This window comes from Falco peregrinus, chromosome 5 (assembly GCF_023634155.1).
Source record: "Falco peregrinus isolate bFalPer1 chromosome 5, bFalPer1.pri, whole genome shotgun sequence".
Classification (NCBI taxonomy): Eukaryota; Metazoa; Chordata; class Aves; order Falconiformes; family Falconidae; genus Falco; species Falco peregrinus.
The window spans coordinates 108,120,700-108,133,766 of record NC_073725.1 but is presented as its reverse complement, the minus strand read 5'-3'; the positions used below and the strand labels follow the sequence as shown (position 1 = coordinate 108,133,766).

The window sequence follows — 13,067 nt, the reverse complement described above, 5'->3', positions numbered from 1 at the left end:
CCTCTCGATAAACAGCTTTTTGCTAATGTCCAACACAAACGTCCTGACCTGCAACTTGTGGCCATTGCTCCTTTCTGCCGCTGCCAAGAAGGGTTCATCTCCACTGTCCTTATAATCACCCTTCAAGTAGTTGTAGCTGTTATTAAGTTGCTCCTTAGTTGGTTGCACCACTTGGTTCCCAGGCCATGCTGATGCATGGGGATCCTGCCCCAGCAGCAAAACTTCACACATCTTGCTGAGCATCATGAAGTTTCTGTTGGCCCTGACCTTGAGTTTATGACTGTTCCTCTGGAAGGTGACTCTATTGGCACTTCCCCCAAATCAGGCACTCTGCACTACTCTCCAGGTCACTAATGAAGCCACAGGGTGATATGAACTCCAACAGATTCCCTGTTGATTACCACTGTCAAGTGAATCCTGAGCCACTGATTTTTACCCCCTGAGCCCAGTGGTCAAGCTGTTTTCCTTCGAGTCTTAACTGTGTTTGCCCAGCCCACACTTCTTCAGCATGCCCATGAGAATTGTGTCAAAAACCTCACTAAAGTCAAGGTAGATTACATCTGCTGCTTTCTGCTTTCCCCATAGCTTCTTGTCTCAGCCTAGAGGGCAGCTGTAATTCTCATCCTGTGACTGATTAATATTCCTGGCTCTTTCTCCTCTTATGCTGTTTCCAACTGAGGACCTCATAATTTTTTGCTATTAATCCCGAAGATCATGACCTTGTATTTTGCAGTACTGAATTTCGACCCCTTTCTATTATTCCAGTCCTCAAGGCTGGCAACTTTTCATCTTCTCTAGAATACTGTGATCCTTCCCTGTATTTTAAATGACTCTCAACTTTGATTGCAAGTTGACTCAAAATAGGGAGTTTGAGAAATTACAGCATGAAAGGAAGTAGACTTGGCATGAACTTGGCTTCAGGGTAGTACTTTTCTGCGTTGAGCTACAGAATGATTTTTTAGTGAAAATTTTTTCTTCCCTGCAATCCCCAGCACATGGGAACATCATTTCCAAAAGGTAGATAGAGAGTGAAGGGTGTGTGACCTAGAAAAACTAGTAAGATGCATATGTCAAATCCAGTTAATTTTTTTACTAATGATACTGATCTATATATATATAAAATGCTGAACAGAACACTTAGCTTCCCTGTATTTGGCCTTAGGCTACATTCCCCATCAAAGGCAAAGAGACCATGTTGACACTTTCCTGGTGAGTAAATCAGTCATGAGAGCAACATATTTCTTTTCCAAGAAACATATAGAAAGCCATGTATTGGAAATTAGGACTCCTGGGTTTCCCAGAGCTCAGCATATTCTTGAAGCAAAGATATTCAGACTCCATCCTACTTTCTCCCTTACACACCTAGCAAACCCTCTCTACAGCTCTGTGGTCTCACCATACTGCTTCTGTCCACCATCACCCTCTTTCCCAGTTATGAATGCAGGAGCGCCACAGTGAGTGGGAGTAAAAGGACCTTTCACCCTGTCCCTGCACGCCCACTTGTGTAGTGGACCCTTCACAGCTGACCAGTCCATCCCAGCCACAGACATTTTCTTTTTTACAAAATGTGAATGAGGCAGTGTGGTAATTTTATGCAAATCCATGTGCAGATTAAAAAAATTAATCAAATTCTGAAATTTTCATTTAAAGAGATTAGTCTTGAAAAATCCCCCGTCTAATCCTCCCAGAATAGTCACTTGGAACAAACCTTCACCACTTTGTTTTCCTCCTGGGCTTAGTGCATCTCCTGGAAAATTTTCTTGTAATGCTTTTGGGACCATCTGGAGCAGCAAGTTTGAGTTTATGCAGGGCTTACCAGGCAAATTAAAGTTGATATATCAAATGATAGAAAAGATGTGTCCATAAGTGGGAACATGGGAGTTTAAGGCAGTAAAATCTCTGCTCTGTTGTATTTCATAGGTAAACTCCCGTGATAATGCATAAAAAATGGAAGCGGTAAGCGTTGGTGAATCTAACGGTAATTTACGTACCAAGAGGCCAGAAGAAAGTCATGCAGCAAGAAAAACGAGTAGCAAGAGACACTGCTAAAACTTGCTGTGTCTGGTGGTTTACTGCTGTAACAAAGATGTAATCTGTTAGAGCCCGAGCTCAAAATTATCCTCAAACAATTGGGGTTTGATCCAGTGCCATCTCAAATATTTTCCAAGCCCCTCAGGGGTTTTGGAGTTGACCCTGTACACGGTGGGCCAGCCACCAATCACTGCCACACTAGGGGAAATCCAGACAAGACCCGATGACATTAAAAATAAACTAACATAGACTCCTGAAGTTCTCAGTTAAATTAGACATCCTGGAGCATTAATATACAGCATCCTCTGATCTTGCAGCACCTGAAATGCTTGGGATGTGTGATTGGGTTGGCCTGCACCAAGCCCAATTGCCCCAACTTCAAGAAAACCACAAGCCCGTGATGCAAAGCCTTGAACAACCCTCCAACTACAGCACCTGGAATAGCTCAGCTTTGCCCAGCGATGGCAGACTGGCCCCTAGAAGGGAATATTTTTCTGGTTTTCAAGTACCTGCCATGGAGCAAGGTGCTGGCTCATTTTTCTCATTGCATGGGCATGGCCAGCTCATTTGTTCACTGTTTTCTTCCCCAGTGTGACTCCCAAATTATGGCTCAGACTCTGCCCCCCTGCGTCCACGCTTTTGGTCTCATGCCACCATCTAATTTACCTGGCAGCTTACCACATTTCTGCCCCTAGTGCTGGATTGTTTCTGTCTCCCTCTGACTTTGGCTCCTTGCCTGCAGAATTGCTTTAATTAAAAAGTTAATGAAAGGTAATGTGAATAAGCGCTTTGCCCATATTTTATCATAGTCCAGCTCCTCTTCCTCCCTCTTTCCCAGAGAAAGTGAAAATGAGGAACTGGGTTTTTGCTGCTTTTTGTTGTGAGAGTTAACAATGGAAATTTCTGCAGGCTTAGGAAGAGCTCTATGAAGAAAGAACTTAAGATGGTAACGCACGCAAACAAGTATGTAGATGGTGAACATTATTCATCAATGAAAGCTGGGGAAGATTTAATTTAAAGGGGATTAATCTAAACCCCTTACAACCCTCCTGCTCTCTTTGGAACAGGCAATTCTTAGCATTTTCCTCCTAAACTTTGTGCAAACTTCTAGAAAAAATTTCAAAAGACTATATCCCAACTCCAAATTATCCTGACCAGGGACAAAGGGAAGGTATAAAACCCAAGCCCCGCTAGTGCCTGTAACATGTCACCCTATATCCATATAGATAGAAGAGGGCTCGTTCATCCCTATCTGATTTCCCTGAGAAACTGGGGAACAAAGATTAGTGCGTGAAGCAATGAGTCACAATATCAGCCCCTTCTTCCAGCCCAGATTCCTCCCAGCCAGCAGTGGGAAGAGGAAAATGCAGGATTGTGAGGATGTAATTTCCCCACATGCAATACACAGCAGCTAACTGGCAATTACATCATTTCTAGACCCACCATCCACGGAGCAGTCTGAGAGCTGCCATGTGGATTATTTTTCTTTCCAAGGCTGCCTATGCTTTGGTGTGGGGTGACGTTCAGTTCTCTTGATCTTGTTTTTAAAGCCCTAGTAAAATGAGTAGGAGTTTTATTTTTTTTTTAATATCTACCATGGATCGCATAGCACTGATTTATAGCTGTTCCCTGATGACATTTAGTACCCAGTGCCTGAGACTGTATAAATAAATTACATAAAAATGGATTTGTGGCATCATTAGCAGCACCCTCATTCCAAGGGGAGCCTCCAGTGAGCCTGCGTGTCTAATGAGAGCTGACAAGGAGCAGAGTTACACACCAAGAGCTCCGAAGCTCATGGGTCTGTGCCAAATCCAGCTCTCTGTTGCATTGGTGTAAAGTTGGATAACCTCTGACTGCAAGGGGTTTTTACACTGGATTTACTCTGCACTTACACCTGTGCGCTGAGATCAGTGTCAGGCGGCGTGCCCTAAAATCCGTAGAAGCAATGGAAAGATGCGTGCTGACTTAACAGACTCTGGATCAGGCCTTGATGGTTAAAATACAATCTGAGTTCAGAGTGCAGAAAACAGATTACATGCCTGCTATTGTAGTGAAATGCTTTCCAGAGCAAGCATTAGCAGTATGTACACAAGTGCCAGATGAATTAAGCTGGCATTTATTTTTTTCAGCTCCAGTAGGAGAGGATTGCTTTTAAACAACTTGCGCCTGCTGTGTCGTGTCTGGAGTTGGAGCTGAATGGAACCTCTGGGAGGGCACGTGTGACAGGAGCCGCAGTTGCGGGTCTGGTTGTGCTCAATTCCCCTGGTCTTCAGGGTCAGCCGTGCATAGAAACATCCAGGCAGAGATACAGCCTGTTAAAGGCTTTGGGGCTTTATTTTCGTAAACTCCCCTGGCTCCATTTAAGCCTTTTTTGCCAACCACTTCTGCAAACCCTGTATCGAAGCTCAGATGAGGTGACCTGGGGCAGGATGTACCTCTCTTTTCTAACACCTTCCTCTGATTGCGCTGTGCTACCAGGTGAGTCAGAGACCTGCTGGGAACCAAGATGCTAATCTCAGTTCCTGAGACACAGGAATTCACTGGTGTTAGCATGGTTACTCTGACCCTCATTACAAGAGGGCTGAGGCTCAGTGGTTTAAACTGCTGGTAGCATCAGCTGCCATGAAGTTAAGAGTCTAGTAACAAAGTGGTCAGAACACGCTGTCTTTTATCCTTCTTTCTCCTCATGATTGAAAAGCCAGTCCTTCTGACCAGTATCTAAAGAGAGTATAGATAAGTAGTTTATCTGCCTTGCGTTTTGCCTTTAAAATCTGTTTCTCCTAAGTATTGAAACATTTACAGTTGGACTTGATGATCTTAAGGGTCTTTTCCAACTTAAATGATTCTTGGATGTTTTTTCTCTGGCTGTATGATTCTCCATATAGTTTTACCTGCAGGTTCCTTGTCCAATAGATCTCAGAGTGTGCCCAAGTTTCATTGTGTGAGAAGGTTTTCACAGAGCCTTTGGGTCCTTTCAGCAAAATGAGGCAGATTCAGACCCAGAGGAGCTGTTGGAAAGCTTGTCTGGTTTAATGATTAACACCTTGCAGTGCTATGGGAGTGTTAGGATAGCGAGACCTCTGGACTTGTGAGCTGTCCCAGAAGAAGCTGTCCATTGGCCTTGCACTGAAACACATCCATTTACTAGAGAGAGAATTAACTCTCTCAGGTAGTTTGAATGGGTCTGTGATCAAGTGTGTTGCCCAGGCTGCTTCAGCCTCCTGGCACCCTGCCTTAATTGCCTGCACCATAATTGCCATGAGCAGGAGAGATGCAGATCACAAGGATCTTTGATCCTGAGAAACCAGCAGTGAGCTTGCTGCCAGTTAACAGAAGGAAGGAGGAATGCTGGGAGGGAATAGATGCATGTGTGTTGGCAGGGGCTGCCTTTCCTCTGTCAAGACAAGTGTCTGCCCTTGAGCAGTTGAAATCTTTTGGTCCCCATGCAGATCTGTGGCATATAATGCTAATACTCAGTGGAGACTAGCTCAAATGGGCTTTCACAGACACAGCTGGCAACGTTGCCTGGATCTGAAGTCTTATTTGGGCTCTAAATGTGATTTTAATGGATAATGAGAGAATTAAAAAATAAAGGCAAATGAAACCTTCTGTTAATTTGCTCTTTGGTGGGGAAACCTCATTACTGGTCTCTCTGTGGCCACCAGGAGCAAGGGATCAGGCAGCCAGCAAGCTTGTTGTCTCTCCTAAGTCTGTGCCTGATGCTGCAGGGACACATGGGGCAATGCGCAGCCAGAGAATGAGATCAGCATTTGGCTAGCACGAGGAAGGAAGTTAATGTAGTGAAAAGCTGTTCCACCCAGACGCCCTGCTCTCTCCAGGACAGAGAGCAGCTTCCACAGTTTGGAAAGATGTCAAATGCTGAGCAAATAGAAATGATGGCTTGCCAGTGGCAAATCCACAGGGAAGAAGCTGGCTGGCAGGGCTCTCCTCCCCTGCAGGAGGTGGTGGGATTGCAGGGGAACCACAAGCTGACAGGTGGTTTGAATGTGACACTGCCCTTCCCTCCCTCCTGCCTAGGGAGAGGTTTGAAAATGCTGTTGATATGGCACCTTAATCTAGAGGAAACAGGAGCTAGAGCTCCATGGTTCATGTTTTGCCCTCCCTGCTCTTTCTGTGACAGCCCTGTCTCTTCTACTAGTGAAAATGTTCACTTTCCCTTGCAGTTTGGAGGGTGCCAGCTGCCCCAGCTCTCAAGGCCTTGCCAGTGTTGGCAGAGTGTGTACAAGCCCACCCCACCAAGCAGCCTGACTCAGCCTGGCCACCCTGTGCAGCATGTCCCTCCGTGAGCACGCACTGTTCCTCTTCCGCAGCGCGGTGGGCACTGTCCAGCCAGCTCTGATGCTGCAGAGAGCTGTGAAGCTCCAGGGAGATGGGTGCCCTCAACTGCTGGTGAAAGGCCAGGCCTTTCCAGTGAAGAGGGACCTGTACCTGGTGGGTTTTGGCAAAGCTGTGCTGGGGATGGCTGCAGCAGCAGAAGAGATCCTGGGAGACCACCTTGTTCGGGGGATCATCAATGTGCCGCTAGGCATCCAGGAGAGCCTTCAGCGAGCAGGAATGCGGTAAGGGGGAGTGTGTCTGGACAGTTTGGCTGGGTAGGCTGCCAGATTTGTCCTCTGTGGGTGTTGCTGTGAACCCCTTCAGTCCTTTCCCACTGCTCTCATTCTGATGCCCACCCCATCCACCACACCACCCTGGTCTTCAACCACCATCACATCCCAGTGACACCAGCAACACAGCCCATCTCTTGTGCTGGATGCGCTCTCTTCTCAGCCCTGGGGAAGAGACACTCAGCAAAGGCTACCTCCCTGTCCTGGTCACTTGCTGTGTGTCTCTGGTGCACCAGGCCCATTTCCCTGCTGAGTGACAGACAGTCTGGCTGCCTGTGTTCATGTCAGTGGTGTGATTGCTTCTCTTACCTCACCAGGGAGATGCTGCTGAAGCCACACAGCAAAATCCAGGTCATCGAAGGTGCCAAGAACAACCTCCCGGACCCAGCGGCTCTGAAGGGAGCAGTTGCCATCCAGGAGCTGGCTGAGGGTCTGACTGCAGATGACCTGCTCCTTGTGCTCATCTCCGGTAGTGTGGGGATCCCAGGGAATGGGCTCTACTGAGGACCCTCCAGCTGCCTGCCCACCCATGGCTGTGCAGCAGGGGAGCGCTGTGCTGTGCTGGCCCTTTCACCACTGACACTTGGACCTCTGATTTTTCCTCTCCCTTCTCCTGTCAGCCTTTCTCCAGGGATTCACCAGGGTAGGGCACAGGGCTGTCTGCTGCTGCAGTGGATACGCTGCCTCCCAGCCCTGGGGAGAGGCTGAGCTGCGCAGGCTGGATCCTGCAGTTGTGCCACCACTGTGAGATGGCACCTCTGGCCACAGCCTGCCAGCTGCTCCCACCTCTTGGCAAGGAGACGCTTTTTTCCTGCCCCATCCTTACATTTGGACATGCAGCCTTGGAGAAGCAAGCACCTGGTGAACTTGCATGCTCCAAATTTGTGCAGGGGGGCGAGTCTGTAAGCTGAGATTTGGGACGGACCTTTGCCAGGGCTTTGCCGCTTCCCAGCCAGTGGAAAAGAGGCCCCCAGGCTCCAACAGTCAGCTGCACACCTTGCAGTGTCAGCCCTGAACACCCCCAGGCCCTGGCTTCTTCGCCCCTGGGCTCTCCCCAGACCCAAGGTTGTGTAGGGAAGGTGGGTAGTGTGCATCGAAGGGATGTAGTGACATCACCCCAACCTGAGTTCAGCTGGGTGGGTGGCTGTCACAGGGCAAAAGCATGCAGGGGCTTGGAGCAGCTCAGTAGAAAACCCTTGATCTCCTCTGCTCAGTGATTGTTCTGTGGATGCTGAAGCTGGATCTGGTGCAGAGGGAGAGTGCCGCTAGGCAAACACCCAAGCAACTGGAATCTAGCTGCACTTGCTGGGGATTCCCCTGGGCTTCCTCCCGTCCTTTGACTACGGGGATCTCCAAGAGACTCCTCAGCCCTTCAGGAAGCCTGTACAGGATCTCCCCGTGGCTGTGACTCCCTATGCATGTGCACTCCCACACAGCAGCCGGTCCCCAACTGCTCCTGCCTCTCAGCTAGATCCCTGGCTATTGACTGAAACACAGGCATTTGCATTTGTTTTTCTTGCTCATCATGTTTTATTGATGCTGATTTGTCTCAAACCTCTGAGCAGGCTTTGCCTTTTGACAGTAGCTTTCAGCTATACTTCTGTGCATGTTCACTCTCTGCTCAGATCTTGCTGCTTTCTACTCTGTATTTGCCATCCATTCCACTTTTCTGTCAGAACCTTTTTTCTTGCTGATTTTTCTGCATTTTCAGTACCCACTTGTATAAGACAGGATTCCCATCAATGAAGCTATCACCCTGGACTCTGGGTGTGCTTTTTCCTTTGCATTACTCCATCCCCCTTTCCTTTCCTCCTGAGCCTAGATGAGCACAGTTCAGCAGCTTCCGATCTTGCTGCAGCCATAGCTAGTGTTTGTACACTGTCCTGAATAAATGGAGCCAGCAAAGCTGTGTCTCTATCTGCTTAGTGCTGACTGCTGTACGAGTCATGGAGGCCGTGCTTGCTGCTCACCCATCCAGGTAGCCCTTGAAATTCAGTGTGATGACACACGAGTGGCCTGACGCAGTGGGGATAGTAGTTGCTGTCTCATCCCTGCAACATTGCAGGCATGCAGTGCCCTGGTCTGGTGAGCTTTACACTTCCTGGGTGAGGTGTAGCTGACTGCAGACAGTGCAAGACAGCAGTGATAAAAACCCATTGGCGAAGAACGAATTCTCCAGAGATGTTAGCATAGTTCCCCAATCACCTCTGCCTGGTGAGGGAAGAGGAAAGGCTTATATGTAGAACAGCCTTGCTTTACTTCTGTTTTCCTTTTCTTGCCATCTCTTCTGCATCCTAGGGGGTGGATCTGCCCTACTGCCTGCTCCCATCCCTCCCATCCTCCTCGAAGAGAAGGAGAAACTCACAAAGATGCTGGCTTCCCAAGGAGCTGACATACGGGAGCTGAATATTGTCCGGAAGACTCTGTCCTTGCTGAAGGGTGGAGGGCTGGCCCGACTCGCACATCCCGCACAGGTAACTAAAAGGAAGCCCCTGCTTTCCCACAGATCACCCACCTGCTCTCAAAATAGGGGTTTAATCAACTGACCTGCTTGCAGGGGTTTTCTCCTTACTGAGTGAACAACCTTTGCACACTGTGGCTCAGATTTCACTGAGGACCCAAACTCTCAGGGATACAGAGGTGGAAAAAGGGGAATCCAGACTCCGCAAATGTTGGCTGTGCCATCACACCAGTCTCAGCAGACCCCAGCCCTCACCCAGCAGGCACCTCCAATGTGCTGGTGCTCCACCACAGTGCTTTCAAGGCTGGGTCCCCTGGGGGCTGTTCTCAGGGCACGCCATCACTGAACTTACACTAGGTTATCAGCCTGACAAGTGCAGCGTCATGAGTTACATCTTCCAGTGTGATGGTCCAGCATCAAAGGACGTTGTAGATCTGTGGGTTCAGGAAGGGCAAGGTGACACTCATGGGACCATAAAACAAAAATGGGTCAAGATCTGCCCATTTTCATCTGCTCTGATATAGGGGTGGCACAAGCGAAACTCAGAGCAGCACTTCTGGCAGGGCTCCTGTGCAGTCACTCGTCTCTGCCTCCCACAATAATCCGTGGGCATTCTTTTTGGCAGGTGGTGAGCCTCATCCTTTCTGATGTGATCGGTGACCCCCTGGACATTATAGCAAGTGGGCCCACTGCTGCCAGCTCCCACAGCGTCCAGGATTGCCTTCAGATACTCACCAAATACAATCTGCTGCACAACCTGCCCAAGTCAGTGGAAACAGTCCTGTCCAGCTCTCCCACCAAGCCCACTGCTTCAGAAGACTACTCCCATGTTTGCAACATCATCATCGGGTCAAATACACTGGCTTTAGATGAGGCCAAACGCCAAGCCGAGGGCCTGGGCTACGCCACTCTGATCCTGAGCACAGCAATCTGCGGGGAAGTTGGCCGCATGGCCATGCTCTACTGCCAGCTGATCCAGCTGGTCTGCCTGGGCTTTGCCAGCCTCGGAGAAGGGCCCCTGAGTGATGCGGTGAGGGGGAATCTCCTGCAGCTGGCGGCAGAGCTAGCCATCCCGGGTTTGAACCTTGCTAAGTTTCTACAGACCCTGCGAGGATTAGGGCCTGAAAGACCAGTCTGCATCCTGGCCGGCGGAGAAACCACAGTTCAGCTTCAAGGAAGTGGCAAGGGAGGGAGGAACCAGGAGCTGGCCCTGCGCGTGGGGCTGGGGCTGCACAGGGCACAGGCTACGGAAGTCAGCCCCCCAGGGAGGTGTGAGATTGTCTTCCTTAGCGCGGGAACAGACGGGCAGGATGGCCCAACGGAGGCGGCAGGGGCCTTCTGCAGCCCACAGATGGTGGCTGAGGCGCTGCGGGAGGGCCTTGATGTGGAGGCCTTTCTCCGCAACAACGACTCCTATACGTTCTTCAGCCAGTTCCAAGGTGGGCATCACCTCCTGGTGACAGGCTTGACAGGCACCAATGTCATGGACATCCAGGCCATTTTAATTAGAGCCATGAAGAGATCATGAGAGCTCCCTCCAAAGATATCCAGATACATTTAATTAGGATCAGGGGTAAATGAAGGCAGACAAATGTAAACTGCTTAAATTAGGGCTTACGGTTGAGGGTGCTAATATCTTTAACAGAAAGAATCCACTAATTAGACACATGAGTGGATGTTCACAGCAAAAGCAAGCACTTGTAATTGGGATCAGAGGAAGGTAAGAGGTCACATTACAGACACAGAGGCCGGATTTAACACTTCTGCTGAGAGCCACCACTCCTGTGACTGCTTCAACTATAGTTAAAAGATGTGGGGAGATCAAGACCATAGTAGGGCTGCCAGGGAGAGCCCTCACTGCAGCTGATGCACCTCCACACCCCCAGCTCCAGAGCAGCTCAGCAGTGGGCTTTTGCATGTTCACAGAAGTGCATTACAGCAACTGAAGGATGCAAAATCAATAGCAAGGCCTGCCCAGCTGGAGGCACGGAGGTGCAGGGGGACACAGTGGGAAAGGGGACACCCAGCACCCGCTCCACCTGCCACTGCAGTGCCCGGCAGCTCCTCCCACACCAGGTACCTGGGGCAACTCAGAGACCCCCAGCCCAGCATGGTGCACACCCAGCAGCGCGGTTAAGGAGCACGTTGGCAGAGAGAAGCATTTGATAATGGACATGTGACACAAAAACAGTGCAGTGTCACAGAGGGTGGTACACCTTCACTGTGCAGCACAAGGAAGGAGACAACTGAGGTGCAGTGGTAAGCCAGCTGAGTGGAGTCCTCTTCTAGCCTCCTTCCCTCCACAGGGACATCTTCCCCGCTGATACCTGTTGGGAGAGCCTTTGTGCCAGCAGTGTGTATGCCATGAGCTTTCACAGTGTTGTTTTCCAACTGCCTAGAAAACAGTCGTGCATCCAGCCTGAGCCACTGACCTTTCTTCTGCGCTGAGGCAGAAGTCGCTGTCACTCTGATTAACTCTGCTAATTCCACAGAACAAAAGGCAAGGAAACCTTCACGCTCAGCTCTCCTGACCCATGCTGCTGAGCTGATCAAAGGGCAAAGCTGCCAGAGCTGTGCTTTGACAGGGAGCTGCTCCCCTGTATATATAAGGTGGTTATCGTGGTTTTGTCACCTACTGCAGTGCAATATGTGGGACAGCAGCGATGAGCCATGTTTCCCAGGACATGGAGGCCACAGTGGGGCTGGATTTCAGAAGGGCTCTGCCTGTAGCAACAGGCACGATGACGGTTTTGGCTGCATATTCAAAGGACTTCAGCTCAGCAGCCAGTATGACCCAACAACATCCGACTCCTTTTGAATATCTGCCTGTTTGTTACAGAGCCTAAGCGGGAACTGAGCTCCTTTGAAAAATCCAGCTCTAATTTAATAGGACACGCTTGGCTCAGACTCTTTCCAGACAGACAGACCTACTCCGTGTGGCTGATCTCATCTCGTGACATAAATACACCGTCCTGCCAACACCGTGAGTCGTGGTGTCTCACTGAACAGTCGTTCTGCGGCCTGCTCCAAGATGGATCAGAGGGCGGATTTTTGAGGAGGATGCAACACCTCCTGCTTTCGTTTCAAAGCCAATATCTAACAAGTAGGGATATCAGCAGGACCATCACGGGGCCTGGTATCAATGCCAGGCTGGCAGCTGGCCTGTCTGGGCCACAGCCCAGGCATGGTGTCAAGGCACAAGCCTAGGGATTTCAAAACCTCAGTCTTACCCCAGTGGTTTAAACTCATCCATGCATCTCATTTGTCCTCCGAGTCTGAAGGTCTTCTGTAACATGCCTGAACTTGCTTACGCTGGCAAACAGCTTTGAGATCTGCTGGGGAAAACCTGCCAAGCGTTATAAAGTTTGCTGTGCCCCTGTAATGTCAGGTGACAGTTGCACAGGAGAAGCTGCTTTGTGCTGTGCAGTTTTTTTCCGCAGGTTGCCAGCAGGTCACTGGCAGGTCACCTCCTCCATGCCTGGCATGCCAGCACCACAGGGGCTCTAACATACACAGCGATACAGCCAAAAAGTACGGGCTGCAGCCAGAATAACTGGCTAAAGCTGGCTCCAAAGTGGTGTTAATGCTTCCTGTCCAGTTCTGCTCCAGTGAAATCCAGAGTGACTCCGGTTTCAGGCTCAGGTGCCTGGTAGAAGGGTCACTGCCATCTTCAGCAGCAGGTCCGGCATGCCAGCCTGGGCACACAGCTGCAGGTCCACTGTACCCCTATGCTCTGCCTGCAGCCCTGCCACATTGCTGAGCACTGCTAGTCCTTGGAGCTGCTGCCTGTGCTGTGTCACAGTCAAATTCAGAAGACCTTGGTCTAGCGCTTGCTGCCTTCTCCTGGGAAATGCCTACCACATGTACCCTGAGCAGTGTCCTTGCTTTCTAAACAGTGGCTTTTCACTAGCAATTAAAAAGAGTTTGTGTTGGGGAGGAGAGAA

General features: G+C 49.7%; 1 protein-coding gene across 2 annotated transcripts in view; it reads left to right on the top strand.

Moving 5' to 3' along the window:
• Window positions 1-13,067, top strand: part of GLYCTK (glycerate kinase) — a 15,656-nt gene extending 2,589 nt beyond the window's left edge. For both annotated transcript variants that reach the window (XM_055803882.1, XM_055803881.1), the window contains exons 3-6: window positions 6,219-6,614; window positions 6,980-7,131; window positions 8,961-9,136; window positions 9,749-13,067. In XM_055803882.1, the coding sequence (XP_055659857.1) occupies window positions 6,328-6,614; window positions 6,980-7,131; window positions 8,961-9,136; window positions 9,749-10,651 (1,518 nt within the window). In that variant the 5' untranslated portion in view covers window positions 6,219-6,327 and the 3' untranslated portion in view covers window positions 10,652-13,067. The remainder of the gene's footprint in view (window positions 1-6,218; window positions 6,615-6,979; window positions 7,132-8,960; window positions 9,137-9,748) is intronic.